The sequence below is a fragment of the Vigna radiata genome, chromosome 10, assembly GCF_000741045.1.
Source record: "Vigna radiata var. radiata cultivar VC1973A chromosome 10, Vradiata_ver6, whole genome shotgun sequence".
NCBI classification, from domain to species: Eukaryota; Viridiplantae; Streptophyta; class Magnoliopsida; order Fabales; family Fabaceae; genus Vigna; species Vigna radiata.
This window is the reverse complement of record NC_028360.1, coordinates 5,289,817-5,310,338: the sequence shown is the minus strand read 5'-3', so window position 1 is coordinate 5,310,338 and position 20,522 is coordinate 5,289,817. Positions and strand designations below refer to the sequence as shown.

The window sequence follows — 20,522 nt, the reverse complement described above, 5'->3', positions numbered from 1 at the left end:
TGATTTTTGCCTCAACTTTCTTATTGCAATATTGTGGAAATTGATGCTATGGTTGGAAATGCCACTTACGGTTGAATTTGATGTGCGACGGAGGCTTACAGGAAGAATGAGGGATGAAGGTATGAAAAGTAAGAAAAACACTAGAAAAGGGGTATAAATAGTGTTTTTAGATTCTTTTGCAAATCAATGCTTATTAACTAGTGGAGGGGTTAGAGAGTATGTTATAGTTGTTAGGTGTGTGTGTTTTTAATAGTGTACCAGATTGTTTACACTCTTGCAAGTGTACCAGATTGTATCAAGTAATAATTAATTGTAAGACCAAATATCGTTTTCCAAAGGACTCAGTGGCCTAGACGTTCTTTTGAATTGATTGCATAAGACTTGAAAGAAGAATAATTTGTAGTTGTAATGCAAAAAAAATGAATTTAAACATGCAAATGCAAACTTCATCAATTGACAGATTAAGATATGAATGAATGGAGTTGTTGGGCTTTACAATTCCATCCTTATCCACTTTTTTATATCTACTATTCTTATTAAATTCGCTTTATTATCAATGTTCATGCAACTTTCTATATTACTCTAAACCCGATTCCTCGGTGAAAAAAGCCTATTACCATAATTACTAGTTTACTATCCCTAGTCTCCCTAGTAGTTACTAATGCATTAATCACAGAAGCTTAAAGCAATTGATCGTCCTACTCCTATCCCTAGGTAGTATTTCATAATCAAGAGAATTCCTCCTAGTTCTAGATTTCCCCGTACGTTCCCGTATCGACAAAATGAAAGATCATGACACCAAATGAGTTAAATGATGCAAGCTCTATCCGTAGAGAAGAAAACTCAAACTATTGATAATAAAAGCATATAAATAAAATAAGAAATTTGATATAAGAGAGTTTCAAAAGGACTACATTGTTCCCCAACAACAAAGGGTTTAGTTCACCATGGACATGGTGAAACTAGATGGAATTAATGGAAAGAATGAAAGAGTGAACCCTAGAATTGGTAAATTTGAGCCTTAGCATCCAAAAAACCGCCTCTAAAGAGTGTAGAAGGTGCTCTGACGTTCTCTCTGCCAAAAGATGTCTCTCTGATTCGCACTGGTCTATTTATAATAGAGAAAAATAAACGAATATTGGCCCAAGCCCATAAGTTAGGCGCTCAGCATCCATTTCACCGCTCAGCGATGGGCCTTGGTATCGCAGGACGCTAAGCGGTCAATTCTGGCACTCAGCGGTGGTTGATTCTCCTCTTCTCCCCTCAGCGTCAACACTTAGCGTTGGGCGATTCTGAAAGCTACCGCTCAACGCTGGAAATGGCGCTGAGCAGTGGACGTGACTCCTTCTTCTCATCTTTTCTCATCCTTTCTTGAGTCTAAGTCCATCCTTCTTCCCTTCCATCATTCAATTCTCATCAAATCCTACCAAAACAATGTAAAAACAAGCATAATATCTCTAAAACCACTTTTGACTCTCTTGAAACCAAACTAAAGTGTTTTGCATGATTCTAAGCTCATTCTAAGCCATAAAGGGTGTGATTTGATATTAATTTCAAGTATAAAAATAAAGGTTTTTAGACCGTTATTAGTTTCCCTACTAAATCCTGACTACTTTGAGTTTAACCACTCTTGGTATACAAGTCAAGAGTGGGTAGTGTTATTAAGTCAAGGAAGTTGTCACCTAAGTTTCTCAGCCCCTATGAGCTTCTTAGGAGAATTGGATCAGTAGCATACGAGATAACATTACCATCGCAGTTGGTGAACATGCATAATGTGTTTCATGTGTTACAACTGATGAAATATGTTCCTGATCCAACTCATGTGTTGGAGTTAGACGACATACAAGTTCGCGAAGATCTCACTGTTGAAGCTGGACCAATAAGAGTGTTAGATGTTTAGATGAAGAAGATGCGAGGTTAAGAGATTTGCATAATGAATATGCTTTGGAATAAGGAAACCCAAGAGATGACTTGGGAGTTAGAGGAATACTTGGGGAAGTAATACTCACTTGTTCGAGTAGTATCTTAATTTTCGAGGACGAAAATTTTTGAAGTTAGGAAGAATGTTAGACCTGTATAAAAGTAGCTTTTTATTTTATTATTGTATTTCATGGTCTTAAATAAGTATATACGATATGTTATTGGGTGAGGAAAATGCTGAGAAAGTGAATAAAATTAATTAATATTAGTTTTTATTTAAAATTTTGAAAATGACTGAAGTAAGGTTTATATATTATTATTTGTGTTATTATTTCAACGAATTGAATAGGGCATAATGGTATATAGGTTTGGCTGATTGTTCTGTCAATATAGTAGCAACAATCAAGATAACAAACCTCCTTATTTGGTTGGCCATCAAACTTCAATTAATTGGGTACCAACTTCAATATTGGATACCAACTTCAATCAATGTGGTCAAAGAGAAAACATAAAACAAATCCCGTTCAACCAATTTCAGACAATAAAATTAATTCAAAATAATGGGAAACAACATTTCTTTGTACATGAACATATTAAGTAACAATTACATTTCCTGTTCTACTTGAACAAAGTGATCTCAAATTCTAAACATTTAAATAACACTACAATTTATTCTACTACTCATTGTTTTCTCTGGCCATCTTTGGTAAATGGAGTTCTAGTCACCCGACTCTTGAACTGTCTTCCGGGTCAAGCCTTCATTCAGTCATACATAGTTTTTTCCTTCATTTAAACGTGAGCTTTAAACCCCGTGCTTTAGTGCTAATGTTGAACTATTGTACTTTGACAAGGATCTTCACTCCCAAAAAATGATTTGTCCACAAATTGTGTACCCTTATTTTCATTTTTCTCTTTAACCAACTTTCTTAAATGATGAATACTACTTTCAAGGTCCGAAATAACTCGTGTTTGTTCTTCTACAACAAAATTATTATTTCCTCCTTATGTTCTATATTTTGCTTCTTAAATGGCACACCATATTTCTGAACTACTTCTTTCACCATAACATAAGAAAGCTCTTCCTTAGAGGCCTCAACATCAGCAACAACCTCAAACAATGAACAAATTTCATTATATAAAATAGGAAATAATATACAATACATTAGGACATCAACATCAACAACAACCTCAACCATAAACAATCACCTCATACATAGTAGTAATAATAATAGGACTCCTAATCTTTTAACACAAATAATTCAAACATAATGAATTACTCGATCCTCGATCCTCGATCTTTAACCATTGATGTCATCTCCAACATCTCACACTTAGACCCTTGGTCTATCTACCCATTAACACATTTATTAACTACTTACTATAATCATTATAGTAACACCGCTATCAACATAACAACACTTGAAGCATCTTAAGAACCATGATCATCATCATAGATACATCACCAACATGATTATCCTAGTCATGAACATCACTGTACCATAACACCATAGTGGAAAGAGTCTGTCTCACTCATGTACCCTACCTCACTGGCTATAGCCACTCCTAGAGCTCACCTGTAGCCTCCCCTACAGGACATCTGTAGCCCTCCCCTACACATCATTTGTAGTCTCCCCTACAAATCTGCATAAGTAGTCCCGCAATCCAGCTAAGGAACATATAGTCCTGCCACACAAGGACAAGGAACACACATTCACCCCCACACAAGGAAGACTCAATACTCGAACAACCCTTCCAATGCACACAAGGCAAAATGAAGTCCCTATCCGTAGATAGAACCAAGATTTACGAGGTACAACAAGTAGACTTAACCTCCACTCTCATGCTCATCAATCATATACTTAGGTACATCCCAACACTCACTCATGCTCCACTCTCAACCATAAGTCAAACCTGGCCCTAAACATAACTACTAACCTCAACCTCTGATTATCATCACGTTCCACAGCTCTTCAGGCTTGGTCCACATCCATTCTTCATCAAATTCATCATTTTTCACAAAAGTGCAATGTGATAATCTATTATCACCTAAGATAATCGATTATCTTAGTGAAATTTACCTAGAATATCACGCAGGAAGGGATAATCGATTATCATCCCAAATAATCAATTATTCCCATAACCATACTCAACATCGATGCGCAGATAATCAATTATAACTAATGATAATCGATTATTGTCGAATCAAAAACACATCCCGAACATGATTCAAGCATTCAAACATACAATCATCAACCCTAGATCACGTGAAAACATACTTAACAAACCATACATGAATTCAAGCATCACATACCTTTGTAAACATACTCAAACACATATAATACATTGAATCATCCAAATCCAATCATTGACATGTTATACCCCCAATAAACTCAATTATATTGCATATGATTATTACCACACCCTTACAACATATATTTGCTTGAAAACCCTCAAGCATCATAACTTTGTTTTCCCTTAGCATCAAACCCTCTGCTGGGATAACCCAACAAAATATACATAATACATTCATAAGGAAAACCCATCACAAATATTACCAAAAACTTATGCCCAGGCAAATACAAACCCTTGCCCAACAATGGTAACATCTAATCATAATCATAATCATATATCATATATCAAACAAAGATTATCAATCAAAATAATCAAGAACACACAAGATATATAACAACAATCAAAGAAAGGTAAACTTCCTTATACCTTAGTTAATACTAGGACTACATATACAACCCAAAAACACCATTAATCTTCCTTTGCACTAAGAGTTTTTATGTTATCTCTTCTTTTGTTTTCTCTCTTTTTTTTAGAGTTTTTAGTGTTTCTAAAACACACAACCCCCCTCTCTTTATATCTTAATATTTATAAATCAATCCAACTCTATCTCTAATATTTTCTCACTTATAATAATATATTTTGTTCTAATTTATTATAATAAGTTTATCAAAAATAGATTATTATTATTATTATCTAATAATAATATCTAATTACATCCAATAATATCTTAAGATATCTTTTAATTAGCTATATCTCAAAATATCTTTTACAATATCTAACATTACCTAATAATAATTTTCTCTTTTAATTCTTAATTTTCATTCAACCAATTTTTAAAATAACAACTAAATCTTCTAAAAGAGTTACATAATATCTTTTTATTAATTTTTAATTTTATTTCATTTGCATGTTTTTCCATTCTACAACCCTTATTTTAATTTCTTGCACCTAATTAATAAAAGGTAAAAGACTTTTTTGCCCCTAGGAAAAAATATAAATAAAATAAAAGAAATAACATAACAATTATGTTCTAACAAAATTGTACACTTAAGAACATTAATTTTCAAACAAAAACCCAAAGTCTCAAAACTATTTTATTTTTAAGACCCCTATTTTTCTAGATCTTACAGTTGGTATTGACATTAGTTGCCTTTAATGGATTAGTTGTATAGAGCTAATGGGTTGATCATGATTCCTTTTAAGGAAATGTATGGTTTGTTATTGTATTATCAATTATAGTCTTACTATGCATTGATGTTATTTGTTGTGATAGGATCGTGGTAAAGACTTAATGATTGGGATATAAGTGTTGCATTGTTGTTTTGATCTTTATTCGATTAGCTCACCCATATTTTTTTTTTTGCGTGTGGCGATGATCGTATAATGTTTGTGTTATATGGGAGCAGATGCATATCTTGCAGGTACTGAGTAGACGCTTGAGAAAGGGGAAATGTTATCTCGGATTTCATATGAATTATAGTTTTTCTTTGGAAAAGAATTTCAAGAATTTATGTATTGGGTACAATTGAATTCTAGTATTTGGTTTAGTAAAAATTTAATTAACATTTGGAATTTATTAAATGTATTCAATTTGAGGATTTGGATAATGTTGCAAAAACATTTAAGTTTAGGGTGTTTTAGTGACTCCCAGAATTGGGGTGTTACATTTTCAGCCTAGTGTTCACTTACTTGAAGGCATTCATCTCTTCAATGCTCATTTTCTTGAACTCAACAAACTCCTCCTGAAGTTTTACCTAAGCTTATAAGAAAGTAGCTATGTCGGTCGAGGAGGGTCATGTTTAACTCTCTCCAGTTCTCTTAGGCACCATAAAACTTTCTCTTGTCAAAATATATGTTGATCCACAGTGGGTTCCAATTGTTAATATAGAGCTAAATATATCATGTGAAGACTTCAACAAACACTCAAAGTGCTTCAAGACTTCAACTTCAGGGGTATCTGTCCTCTTCAAGAGTACTCATCCTCTATTAGCTGGACAGGAGTTGTGCCTATAAAAGACACTCCGACACCATGTTAGCATAGTGCGTTAAAAGATAATCAATGCGATAATAAATGAATGTAATTAGTGTATCTCGTAAAATGTTCTATTTATACTTATTGTTCATGGGCCCTTACTTGGATGGGTCTAGGCCACGTGGCCTAAGTACATGCTAATCTTGAGTTATCGTAATTAATTGTGTATCTTCTGATATAACTTGTAGATTAATGTAACTGACAATGAAATTGGTATGACTTCAACTTGGGTGAGTAAGTGCGCACCGGGCATATGTCGACCTAGTAGGCTGACATGCATTCAGGTAGGATTAGATTATATATTATCATGGCCAAAGGATACTTGAACGTATATGATACAATAATTGTTCAAATTTAAGAAGTATTTTAATGCTCAAATGCTTATATTTTAAAAGTAAGTACAAATGTAAGGACTAAATAAAAGATAATACATTTTTTATATTAATCAACAAATTAAAATTGTTTTAGTATCTTTTGCAATTCCAAATTTTTTTTTTATGTTTTGGATTTGGAAAAATGTGAATTTTAGAAGCTTGTGATATGTTGAAAATCTCTTATGATAGCGTCCAAATTTAAGATGTATTTTAATGCTAAAAAATGGGATAAGATGACCTTTGAGTAGGGGTATTAATTTGACCAATGACCTTTAGGTCAATTCGAATCCACTCCTAAATTAGTACCTATTTTATGTGACCATCAATTGAGGGGTCTCGAAAAACCCTAATCCCTAAAGTCCCTTTTTAAAGCGAGTTAGGGTCAGAGCAAAAGTAAGTTTTTATTACAAGATTTTAATTAACTTCTAAATATAAGACCTTAAGCTCAAACTAAAGGTCGAGCTGAGTCGAATCGTGCCAAAGGTCCAATTGACTTTGCCATGACCTTCGTCCGCAATCGACTTGAGTAAATCTTGAACCTCAAGCCAAAACACCTCAACCTTTAACCCCTTCAGTCCAACCAAACTTGACTTGACATTTAATTTGGACTAACTTGGCTTAACCTTCTATTCGGGCCAACTCATCTCGGCCTTCAGTCCTGGTCAACTCAACTTGACCTTGAACTCGATTCAAATCACTTTAGCCTTCAACTAGATCAACTTGCCTCATCCTTCAGCTTAAGCCTATTCCACTCGACCTTTATCCCATACTAGCTTGACTTGATCTTTAGCAGGACAACTTGATTCGACCTTTAATTCAGACCAACTCATCTTGATTCTTGGATCTGAATAGACTTGCTTTGACTTGCAATTCAAACAAACTGAAATCTGACACAACTCGAACTTTACCTTGACTTAACAAGATTTAATTTCGAAAACCTACTTCAACTTTATGCTATAAATTATTTTGATCTAAATATTAATATTATTTTAATTGAAATAAACTATATATATATATATATATATATAGTTAAATTTATTTTTTAATTTTCCAAAAGTCATAAAATACAAGAATAGAACAAACTAAACTTGTTTAACATGCATCGATCTTACGTCTGACTATTGCTTTTGACAATCTCACATTTACTAACTGCACCCCACAATAACATGAAAAGATTCAAATACTTTCGCCGCAGCACTGCTTTTATTTCACTGCTACCAACACGCTGCTGCAGAGAAAGAAGAAGAGAGAAAATGTTGCAAAGGATAAAGGAGAGAATGGTGAATAACACTCGTCCTAGAATATTCTGTCCGGAACACATTTTATGTATTTCGAAAATAGATTTCATGCAGAGTGTTCAAAAGACATTATATGCATGTTCCTGAAAGTTTTTTTTTTTGGAAATTTCATTTCAGAAATCTTATTCCAAAATACATTTTTATTTCAGATATTTCAAAAATTTTGTTCTGAAAATTTTATTTCCAGAAATTTTATTCGGAAAATTTTGGAGAACTTGTTTTTAAAAGTTTTTGAAACATTTTAGAAGTTACTTTATGAAGGGCAAAATGCTATTTTGAAATTTGAGAGGGTGTGCAAAGATATTATGTGGTGTAGATGTCTATTTTTCATCACTAATTTAACAATTAAAAATCAATCAGTATAAAATACGAAATAAAAAACATAGCATTAAAAGATCATATAGTTATCCAATTTCTTGTTGTGTGAAGCATTAAATGACTGCCACATGCTACGCACCCCATTTCCCATTAGTCACACCGAGATCACCTTTCAGGTTTATCCTTCATCAGCAGGACCACCAAGCCAACCCATATGAGCAAACATCAGCTACTTTTCTCTAGCACTGTCTAACAATTCTAGCTCAAATGGAAATCATATTTGTACCTTCTCTCTCCCTTGCAAAATTCTCAAAGTCTCAAACTTTGTGGAATTCACCACTCTTGGTTCACTGCAAACCCACCTCAGTTGCTTTCAGTTCAGTAACCCACCATCATTTGCCCAAGTGCTTTCTGTTGCACTCACAATATGGTGTTAGATCCAAAGCAAAAGAAAAGCAGAACCTTGGAGTTGTACATGCATCAGAGGCTGCATCCTCAACAACAACAACTACAACGAATGCCAATAATGCAGAAAGATGGCTTCTTGAACCAGTTGGTCAGTTACATCTTTCTCCTCTATAGAACCCTTTCTACAAACTTGAGCTTTAAATAATCCCTCTAGAATTTTCTGCTTTCTATAAACTAAAAATCTTGCATACAATGTGCTTGGAGTTATGCAGAAAGGATCATAGGAGAGTGTACTTGAACATGGAAAATTGGTGTTTATTTTTATTGATACGAACCCTTTTTAGGTAGGGGTGGTGGGGAATTGTACTGGTCTATATTATGAGATGTTTTATAATTGTGTACCCAATCTAGGATGCAGCATGCACACCCTTGATGACTGATGAGCACCTGTTACTAATTCCTAAAGGTTTAAATATGAAACAAAGAAATTCATGTTAGAATTTTATCCCAGGATTCCTTTACGTTTCTTACAGGTTATTCAATAATAGAGGAGTTATATAATTTGTCAATAAAGGTTGTGACACCCTTCAATAGATGATTGAAAATCTTGTGGGAAAATTGGGAATTCCCTGCCAGAACAACTTTGAGATTTGCCTAGTAAATAGTTCTCACATTTGGTATAGTGCTCACATTTGAAATTTTGAAGACAGATGATATTATTTAAAGGAAAATGGACCACACTTTTATTTGTTTGGGAGGGTATTCTATTTGTTTGTTTTAGTTTCTTTAACTAGGGAGAGGGTAACTTTGTCATCTGAGACCTGTTAAAATACAAATGAATTGTTTGAACATGTTATTTTGTAAGATCCATCACAGTTGTGCATGATTTTTCTTCAGAAAAATTGAGAAATTAGTTTGGAAAATGTAAGTTACAACAACAGCAAAGCATTTGCCACTTGGTGGAGATGGCTAAATATTATGTTCTGTGCTAAACCAATTCTTCAAAGAATCCATTTTATTATAGAGCCTTTTCATCAGTTTCATTTTGAATCTATCATCAGTTTCATTTTGAATCTATTTTGGTTTTAATCCACCTTTTTCTCTAACTATTGGGATATCCTCGGTTTGATCAACTCTTTCAACTGGATTCTGTTATCATTTTTCTCTAATGCCCAAACAGTCTTGGGCTCAATTCTACTATCTTCTCAAATGTTAGATACCAATAAACCTTTATCACTCATCAATGCACTTAGCAGCCTTTATCATATGCTCTTGTGTTCTCCAATATTTAATACAATATAGCGTCATTAATCTTATGGTTGTGCAGTGTCAAAGTTTCTGTAGTTTTTTTTTTTCTTGTTATTAGAGCTTAGTTGGTTATTTTGTTAGAAAACGCTCTTCTATTAGTTGCTTACTGCTTTCAAAACTAAACGAAACAAAACAAAAAACTAAGGAAGAGATCCCACTTTTATTTCAGAAAAGAGAATTATGTGTCACTAAAGTTAAAAATTACATGATTATGGATTTGGTTGGATGAATTTCTCCATAAACTCTTTTAGGAAGAAAAAATAAGAAAAAACTTAAAATTAGCTTCTTCACGAGCTAAAATTAATTTATTCATACTCTAATTTGTAAAAAAAAGAAAAACTAAAAACTGCATAACCAAAGAGATTTGGATTTATGTTAAAACATAAGAAGCCTAACACATTCTTGGCCTAATCTATTCCTCATTCTTCAGCATACTCTTGACTCAGTCCAATCTGTTATATTGTTATGTTTGCTGTAAATATTAGTAGGTTCTAGAATGTTTTAGTTGTATTTGCTTATTTTGTCTTTTATGTTATCCTGGCTGATCCCTATCCAAAATGGTTTTTCACTTTGTATATATATTTTCCCTGTTGGGATATGCAAGATAGAAGAGATATTTCGTGTACCTTCTTTTGTCATGCTCTTTTTCTCCTTTACATGTGTCTGAATTTAACCCCAGAAAAGAGACCTAAGGGCATCTAAAACCCAAAACATTAAGACATTAAGATTGTGAGCTTTCTCTTTATATATTGCTCATCTTAGCCATCTCCAATTGATGTGAGACTTTCAACTCCACACTTAATTCCTCACACTATTTTTTCTGGTCTTATCACTTATATAAGATGACATTATCATCTTTGCAACCCACCCTTACTATATTACTCTCATGCCAGCTCTTTGTTTCTCGACATTCATTACCATAATAAGCATCATCACTTGTCATATGTAGTAAAATTTTTCTTTTAGCTTAAGAGACACCTTTCCATCTCCAATAACACCAAAACCATCCCTTGTTTTCATCCACCCAGCTTAAATCCTTTGATTTAAATCTCCTTCTATTGCTTGTCATTTTGCGTGGTAGATCAAAGTCACCTAAAATGTGACTTGTAGTATAAAATAATCTGCATTTTTTTTCTTGAAGTCAGTGCTAGTATGTCTTGTTGAACACTCATTCTTTATACTCTATTCCTAGTTTGATACATGGACATTTAATATGCTGGAATGTTCTAAGCTTCCATGACTGCTTGAAGGCTAAGGAATGGTCCACCAATCTTTTTGCCTCAGAAAGACTCTTAGGTTGTCTTATAGTCAATATAACAATCTTTGCTTCTTCTTTGATCTCAAACCTTTCAAGTTAAGCATTAAATAAGAAATAAATGGTTTAACTTAAGATTTTGATGGGGCTAGCAGTCCAAAATAGGAATCTGTGAGGTTTAAGGTAAGAGGCCCAAAGGTCCACCACTTTAAGTATTTGTTTTAATATGATTTTCTTTGTGTCAAGATTAACAAGGCTTTTTATTACATTGGAAACATAATGAATGTTATTTGATAGGAGATGGTGATACAAGGCACATAGGGTACAAGGTCGAGATGCCAGGTGCATATGAAATTGCTTCTGTAAGTAATTTTATGATCAATAATATTGTGTGGCCTAGTATACTTCTAAATAACTGGCTTTTGAATATGTAGAGTGAGGTGACTGTTGGACGTGTACCAGACAAAGCTGATCTAGTAATTCCAGTTGCAACAGGTATAGTGTTCCATTTCAGAAAGAGTAATTGTTAGCTATAAAAGAATATTCGAAATTACAATAGTCTTTAGAAAATAATAAGGTTGGAAAAATATATAAATCCATTACAAGTTTTTCAATCTGTTAATGATTAATTAGCAATTGATTTTAACTTCATATCTTATTTAGTTGTCTTCGCATAAAATTTCTTGTTCCTCCGGTTGACTCTCTTCAATCGGTTAAAATTTATAAATTTTGTTCAAAATTATTATTTTCTTTATCTGCCAAGTTATATGATAATACTGAAGAAGATATTTGTCTATTCATTTAGTTGAACATTTATTATTCTTTGTGAACAAAGTTATAAAGTACTCTACAAAGAGAAAAAAAGATAATGTGTGATGAGAGAAAGAAAAGTTTGACAGAGAAGCAATAAGAAAAAAAAGTCTTTCGATGAGATTGATGAGTGAGATGATATTTATAAAATCCATTGTAATCCTCCTTAAAAAGAATTCATTGATATTGGTATATTATTGAATACAATAAGCCTTTAGAAACGTTGTAAGAGAATTAGGATTTTAAAAGACTTTTTTAACATTAATACAAGTACAATGCAATAAAGTAATACCATCCATGTTAGTTTCTTGGTGACAAGAAACCCAGAATTCTCTGGTTTTCGTTACAGGCCTCACACACAAACTCACAAATGGTACACTGTATTAATATTCGAGGTACAAAGGAAATGTTCGAAAACATCCAAGGAAGTAATCCTTCCTTCGCACTGGATGTAATTTTCCTGTCAAACAACAAACAACAAATTGTGTCTCCTCCGAGACACTCTGCCCCTTTATATAGCTAATTCCTAAAACCAAACACACCTACCAGAACCACCTAACTAACTTTCCCCCCTCCTAACCATTATGTCTTGTTTTTAATTCCTTCCTCCTTACATAAACCCTTAAGGTCTTATCATTTCCTGCCGGCCTTTGAACAACCTTATCTTCAAGGTGGAAGTTTGGAAATTATTCCCTCATGGTCACCTCATCCTTCCATGTAGTAGATTTCGGTCCCCCTTCCTGCCACTCAATGAGCACCTATGGCATTGTTTCTCCATGCAGCTGAATAGTCCTTCTTTCTAACATTTTGAGGGGACTACAAACCAATCCTCCCCCTTGTAGATCTTCCGGTAACTCCCTCTCTACTTGATGGGTCCCCACTGCCAGTTTAAGTTGTGATACATGGAAAACTAGATGGATACAGGCTGACTCTGGCAGCTGTAACCTGAACGCTATTTGGCCTATCTGTTTGGTCACTTGGAAAGGACCGTAATACCAAGCTGACAGCTTGGGGTGTAATCTGGTAGGCATGTATGCCTGCCTATGAGGCCTGATCTTCAAATATACCAAATCTCCCTCCTTAACCACTGATGGACTGTGTTTCCTGTTGGCAAATTCATCCATTTGGCCTTGCGCCCTTTCTAAATGATATTGTAGTTGTTTGAGGGCTTCATTCCTATGTTGTAGCTCTTGTGCCACTACTTCCACTTCAAAGGGAGTGCATCTGGCTGAACCTTGGAAACCTTGGAAGCATCTAGTTAAGAACCAAACTAGGATGATGGTGAATAGGTTCAAAATTGATAAAGGTCTTGAATTCTATTTAGACTTGTTAACACCTATTATAAAGAAAATGGCATTGCAAGGTATATGATGATAACATGAACTCCTCACCTCAATGACCTAGTTAAGAAATGCAATAGGACCATTATGGAAAGAGTGAGTTCTATGTTATTAAGTGTTGGAGTTTTAAACATGTCTGTGTTGAATTTATTTTTACATATTTTATTAGTAGATGCTCTTCAGCAACGTTGGAGATGAAGACTCTTAAAGAAATTTGGTCAGCACAATCCTCCAATATTGATAACTTGAGAATCTTTGGTTGTGTTGCTTATGATCACACAAGGCAAGGAAAAAGGGATGCATATGGTATTAAGTGCATGCTTATAAGCTATCCAAAATGTGCGAAAGGATATGGTCTATGATGTCTTGAGCCAGGATTCAACAAGTGAAACTTAGTTGACTTAGAAGCTAAGAGTTTCAGGATGTGAACATGTTAGTAGCCATGATGGTGAAAAGGCAAACATTAAGGTGGAGTCTAGCAAAAAATAAGGATCTAGTTTCCTATAACATGATGCATATTAGACGATCTAGTAGATGACCTACAAGAAGCTTCTAATGGAGATAAATAGTCTAATGATTACATGTTTGTTAGATATAAAACAAGGAGAACGGTAAGAGCTCTAGAGAGGTAAGGACACGCATATCTAATGAGGTGTTAAAAATGAACCTTTTGGTGTATCTCTACACTAGCAATGAGAGGAGATGAAGTCACTTCATCTATACAATACATGGACTCTTATTCATAGACATGTGGGTTATGAGTTCACCAATTAGAAATGGATTTTCAAATGTAAAGATGCCAATCCATAAACAAATCAACGAAAATTCAAGGCGAGAATGGTAGCTAAAGGCTTTACTTAAAGAGGATTTGATTATAATGATGTCTTTTCTTTTGTAGTAAAGCACAAATTCATTCAGATATTGATAGTCATGGTTATGGAACTTAACCTTGAGTTGGAACATATAGACATTAAGATTGTGATCCTCTATGGAGACTTAGAAGAGACCATGTACATGAAACAACCAGAAGGATTTACAGTAGGAGACAGGAAGGATTATGTTTGTAAGTTAAAAAGATCCTTGTATGTCCAAAACAACCCTCAAGGCATTGGAACAAGTGTTTTGATGAGTTCATGGCAAGAATTGGCTTTGAACGTAGCAAGTATGATACCTATTTCTAGTTCATGTTTCTAAGAGAAGGTCAATTCATTACATTGTTGTTGTATGTAGATGACATTTTAATTGCAAGCAATAGTAAACCTGAAGTGAATAACATTAAAACTCAGTTGGACAACAAGTTTCAGATGAAAGACCTAGGAGTTGCGAGGAAGATTATGGGGATTGAGATCATTAGACAATGTGATTTGAAGTGTCTATATGTGTCTCATGAAACCTATCTCAGAAAAATCATAGAGAAGTTTGGTATAACACTTAAACATGTATCCACACCTTTTGTGTTTCACTATAAGTTGAGTGATGACCAATCTCCTAAGATGGTGAACAATAGTCCATATGCTTTTTGTTAAAAATAAGATAGAGGTTAGTAGTTTTGATTATTTAGATGCAGTAGTATTTTATTGTTATAGATAAAGATAGATTATGTAGTTTTTTATTTTAAGTAAGTTGATATTTTGGTTTTAGTTTTTATTTTTTATATTTGATCTGGTCTTATTTACATCTATTTAAAAGCTGTTAAGGTTTAATGAAAAATTACCATAGTGAATTGAAAAATAAGATCACGTGTCACTTTTTTTTCAATAGTTTTTATGATATGTAGTATATGGTAATCAGTAGATCATCTAGTTTCTTAGCATCTACGAAACTTGGACTGTTTGGTTAAACTGTCTAAATGGCTTTCTAATTTAGTATAAGAATTATTATTCACATGTCTTCCTTGTAGACGTGTATCACATGTGTAAGTTATAACGTTATTATTGTATAAATAAGACCTTTGTACCATATGTTGAAACAAAAACAAAAAACGTTTGAGTTGTAATTTGAGTGAGATTTTGCTGTGAGAGAAATTGTGAAGTTGTAATCTCTGAGTATATAGTGAATTCTCATGTGAAGGTAGATCGAAGTTCAGTAACACTTCAATCGAGTCACATTAATAGTGTGATTTTTTTTTTGTTCTTCCTGTTTTGGTTTACATTCTATTGTCTATGTGGGATTCCCGCTTATTATTTTCTGGTTGTGTTAGATGCTCTGCAATGAATTTGGGTGAGCTAATTCCTTACCGACCAACATATTGAACACACCAAACCAATCTTTCTTAACTCTTCTAACATGATTCTTATACCTAATTGAACTTGTTTTACTTTTAAATCACTTATCATCTCCTTCCATAGCTTAACAATTCACAACAACACAACCCAATTACTTTTACAATTCAAAATCAAGCTTAACATTTCACAACACAACCTAATTACTTTTACAATTCAAAATCAAGCTTAACAATTGACAACACAACCTAATTACTTTCACAATTGAAAATCAAACTCAGAAGACAATATGCTATTAGAGAAAATGAGTTTCAAAAAATAAATAAGATGTAAAGAAATTTTAATTTTATATTCTTAAATATAACTTAGAATTTTAATTTTCTATTTCCTTACAAAATCATTCATTCTACACCAATAAAAACATATTCTTATACTTATTCGTACTTGTCAACAAAAACGTGTTCGTAGTTACACTTATTCCTACTTTGTGTTTTAAGAATATGTTAAAAAACATGATTTTAGTTATTTGATAAGACTGAATATAAAATTATTCGTCAATTACTTTAATTGGAAATTCATTGCACCAACATCGTTGGTGAAGAAAATGGCCAAGTATTTGAGAACTTAACATATGAGATAGATAAAGCAAAAGTCTCAAGGTTTGAAAAAGATTGTTTGATGAGTGCTTAATTATAAATACTACTAAAAAGTCTCGTGAAATCTTTTTATTCCTTTTGAATGAATACTACCAACATATTTCTTATAAATATTAGAAAAATATATACTTATATGACCGACTTTCATTGTCCCCTTTAAAATTTTCGTTGAATACCAAAATAAAATGTTTTTTTACAATATTCTGAAATCTCAATTTAATACACCTAAAATATTTGTCCTCCTTAAAAGATCATAATTGTCCTAATTTAATGACACTAGACTTGTTATATCCTTTTAAAGTATTCATTGAATATCATAAAACTTTTTAAGAACAAAGCTTTTAAAACTCTTTGAAATCCTAATCAGCTAATGTACCTGAAGTATAGTAGTAATAAGCAGCTATGTGAGGATTCATAAAGATTGTTGATGTCACATAATTCTTCAGACATAAAATATCTTGTTTGGTACAAGATCTCAAAATAAGAGATTGTACTTTTGAGTATAAAGTCCAAAGACTTCAAAAGACTTGATTTAATGTTAGAAAAGAAGAAATAACGAAATATTGTATTTCTCATTCCATGATAAAGAGAGAGTACAATTGATATATATAATTGTTCAAAACAATATAAAAAAGGAATATAAGTATAAAAATATATGAACATAAATGCATAGATGTCTTATTTTCCACGTGGTATCATAGCTTGTCTGATCCGCTTCCGCTGTCTTTGCTGTCTGCCGGCGACCGGCCGTCATGGCCGCCGCCGGCCCCTAAAATTCTCTTTTTTTTAACCTGTGTTTTTAATGGGCTCCAATTGCCCTAGCCAAGTTCTGTTCTTTTTTCCAGTATTGCCAAATAGAGAGTTTGTCTGAGTATCATTAGAGTCGGATTCGAACCCATTCCTTTTGGGACTGAAAGTCTCTTCTTCGAATAATCCAACACTACTGCCTTCGCTGCTTTTTCCGCTGTGCACCGTCGCTCTTCACCGCTGTCCACTGTCCACCAAGTTGCACCGCCACCGCTGTGCGACCACCGCCGCTGCCGCCGTCGCCGGTTGGGGTCGTCGATAGGCAGAAAGGTGTGCCCAACACCAGCGATCATAGAGCCAGAAGTCGCTCCGTCAACGGAGCCTCCACGCCCCGCCACCGGCGCCGACGCGTGTAGCCCACGTGCCCACCTTCGGTGAGACCCACTCGCCGCCGATGCCGCAGACAGGGTCGCCGGAGCCTCCTGAGCCCATTCCTAGGATCGGTGACAACTCGTTTGGGCTATATTTTAGTATATATGAGTTTTAGTCTCTGCTCCTTGGTGTGACCCACTTCCGCCAGACCTCGCTCTCGTGTTTGGGTTCTGATTTGGTCCTTCTGGTTACTGCGTTTCGGTTTATGCCTCAACCAACGGGTTTCGCCTCACGTTTCATGACTGGGACCTTTCCTCCTCCATTGGGTTTCTCCCTCTCATTAAATTCGTTATTGATGGGTGCTTCTTGCCGACGTATCCGCCGCTTGTGCCGCCGAATGCATCGACACCTGTGGCCAAGCCTGTCTCCTCCATCTAGTTACAATTATGTAATTCTTTCTTGGAAGTGTGATGTCTCGTTGGCCTGTGGCATAAAGGGGAGTCTATTTCTGTTAAGTGCACTAGCCGTTGGTTTTGGTGATGGGTGGTGGAAGATCGTCATCTTCTGCCTCTTCTCTAGAGGATTCTTCATCCTCTTCTTTCGACGAAGCTTCTTCCTTTTCTTTTCCATGTTGCGGAGAAGATGTTTTTGCGTGTTCCTTGGAATCTGAAGAAGCCATAATATTTTTCAGCCCCTGGAGAGAACTTTCTTCTTGGGCTCAAGTTTAGCCCGTACTTCTTGTGATACAGTGCTAAGTATCACATTTAGGAGTAGTCCAGCAGAGAACTTTGGACCTCCAACCTGTCTTTGGCTTTTTGATGCCATGGTGTTTTTTGGTTTCTGCCAATGCTTTGTTATAACAACTCACTTGGAGTTGTTATTTGAGACTGACCGCTGAATTGACTCTTTCAAAGTTATGGGATTTAGGTTTGTCCCTCGTACGGATCGGTTCTCACCAGTTCTTCCACCTTCACGTTCTGCTGTTTAGTCGTAAGGAGGAGAAAATTTCAGCCGTTACAGGGTAGTGTAGTCCCTGCAGGTCTGTTGTTGTTTGCCTTTGCAGGACAGATGTTTCCTGAAGGCTTGTTGATGTTTAGGGCAGTTAAGTCCCTTGAAGTTTTGTTACTGTTTAGGGTGGTTAAGTCCCTACAGGTTTATGGCTGTTAGCCTTTTAATTCCAGCCGCTGCAGGGTAGTGTAGTCCCTGCAGGTCTGTTGTTGTTTGCCTCTACAGGGCAAATGTTTCCTGAAGGCTTGTTGATGTTTAGGGCAGTTAAGTCCCTTGAAGTTTTGTTGTTGATCGTCACTATTGATGGCAATTCAGTCCCTGCAGTTTGTTGCTATTCGCCACTGTAGGCCCTTCATCTATTCTTGCAGTTTGTTGCTGTTTGCTACTGCAAGTCACCATCCCGAAGTTGAAGTTTGCCCTCGTCCATTGCTATCCAAGTTGAAGTTGTCCTAGTTGGTTTATTGGGTTTATTGAGTTTGTCTATTCAAAGTTTGGTTCATACAATCTTATATGATCCAGCTTGAGGGAGAGTGTTGTAATTTGAGATAATATCTTTTAGAATATTCCTAATTAGAGGAAATAGATACATAATCTTTTATTTTATTTTATTTTTTCAAGGTTTCCTAGTTTCCCTATTTTCCTTTTTAGGAGAACTAGATTATTACAAATAGAAGGTTTGAAAATGTATTTTTTATGATTTGAATAATAAATCAGTCTTATTTTCCACATTTAACTTTTGTCTATGGATATCTGAAGTTAGAGGTCCCAAGGATTTGATAATTGAATTTTTAAGGTATGGAAATAAAATATTATAAAGGATGTTTGGAATTTAAAAGGTTATATGATATTTGCAGTGTCCGGTGTGCATGCACGCATTCAGAAGAAAGAAGGGAATCTTCTTGTCACAGATTTGGATAGTACTAATGGGACATTCATTAATGACAAACGTCTGAGACCTGGAGTAGCTGCAACTCTATCACCTGGGAGTTCTATTACATTTGGTAACTTTTACAAACTTCTAATTTATCACAATTTTTTACAATAATATTTTATTTTTTTGATAATATTTTTCATGTGATATATATAATAGAAATTTAGGATGTTAATAAAATGCAATAAATTTAATATGTTTGTAAGTTTTAAATTTTAATTTAAAATTAGAATTTATTTCTAAATTTTTATATATTTTAATTTTCAAACTTAAAAAGTTGAATTAATATAATGTTTTTAATATAATGAAGCTAATTTTTTTAACGTAGTAAACAGTGTTTTATGATGACATTTGAATGTTTATATAATATATTATATTTTAATTCAATTATCAATCTGAAATATTATTTAACACAAAAAAATTAATATTATTAGACAAAATAACTATTTATTAAAAACTAAACTATTTTAAAATTTTGAACAAAAGACGAATTTTAACTTTATGTTTAAAGATTAAAACATGTTTACTCTTAATATATAAAGATACATGAGTTTTTTAAAAGAAAAATCATTATTCAAATCCAAAAATTAGACAGCTGTAGCATATTTTGTCTGTCATTACAAGTCTTACCTTGTTTCAAAATGATAAATTGCTTATTTGTGTCCGCATCTTATATTTTATATGAATTTTGAGACCTAATTGTTGTCATTAACATTTACAGGAGATACCCATTTAGCTATGTTTCGTGTATCAAAGGTGAAAAATGTGAAGGTTGCTGATACAAATGGGCAAACTGAAACTGAACTAGACACAAACAAAAAAAGCGATGATACCGAAACAAGTTGAACATCAACTTCTAGTTTCATGTTTGTATAGTTAAAATAAACAAATGGTGAAAATTTTGACTTTGGTTAATTAACACAATTAATGTATAATTCAATCTTGTTAACAGGGTTATTTGTGATTTTGTTTGAATTTAGGTAAAAAGAAAAAGGTCATCAAATTTATTATCCTATAGAAAATTAAGTGCTGAATATATTATATGCAAATTTTAAAAGTTTTGTACTAAAATTTTGATCACCTCGTAAAAAGTAACTTTTCATCACAAAATCACTGAAATACTTTGATGGAAGAGACATCAAGTTGATACTGGTGGTGGAAGCAATCAACCAGATCTTCTTCTCTGAATGGATATGGATGCAACTGCTTTTGGATTCCAAGATTGATTGGA

At 33.9% G+C, this 20,522-nt stretch overlaps 1 protein-coding gene across 2 annotated transcripts; it reads left to right on the top strand.

Moving 5' to 3' along the window:
• Positions 1-8,348: 8,348 nt before the first annotated feature.
• On the top strand, positions 8,349-20,266 carry LOC106775957. Of its 2 annotated transcripts, XM_014663218.2 has the most exons (5): positions 8,360-8,790; positions 11,503-11,567; positions 11,640-11,700; positions 19,215-19,361; positions 20,013-20,266. In XM_014663218.2, the coding sequence occupies exons 1-5, from the start codon at positions 8,502-8,504 to the stop codon at positions 20,135-20,137; spliced, it is 687 nt and encodes a 228-aa protein (XP_014518704.1). In that variant the 5' UTR covers positions 8,360-8,501; the 3' UTR covers positions 20,138-20,266. The 2 variants fall into 2 exon arrangements, with proteins under 2 accessions (XP_022642285.1, XP_014518704.1); XM_022786564.1 differs by lacking the exons at positions 19,215-19,361; positions 20,013-20,266 and adding an exon at positions 14,586-15,466 and having other exon boundaries at positions 8,349-8,790.
• The last annotated feature ends 256 nt before the right edge of the window (positions 20,267-20,522 follow it).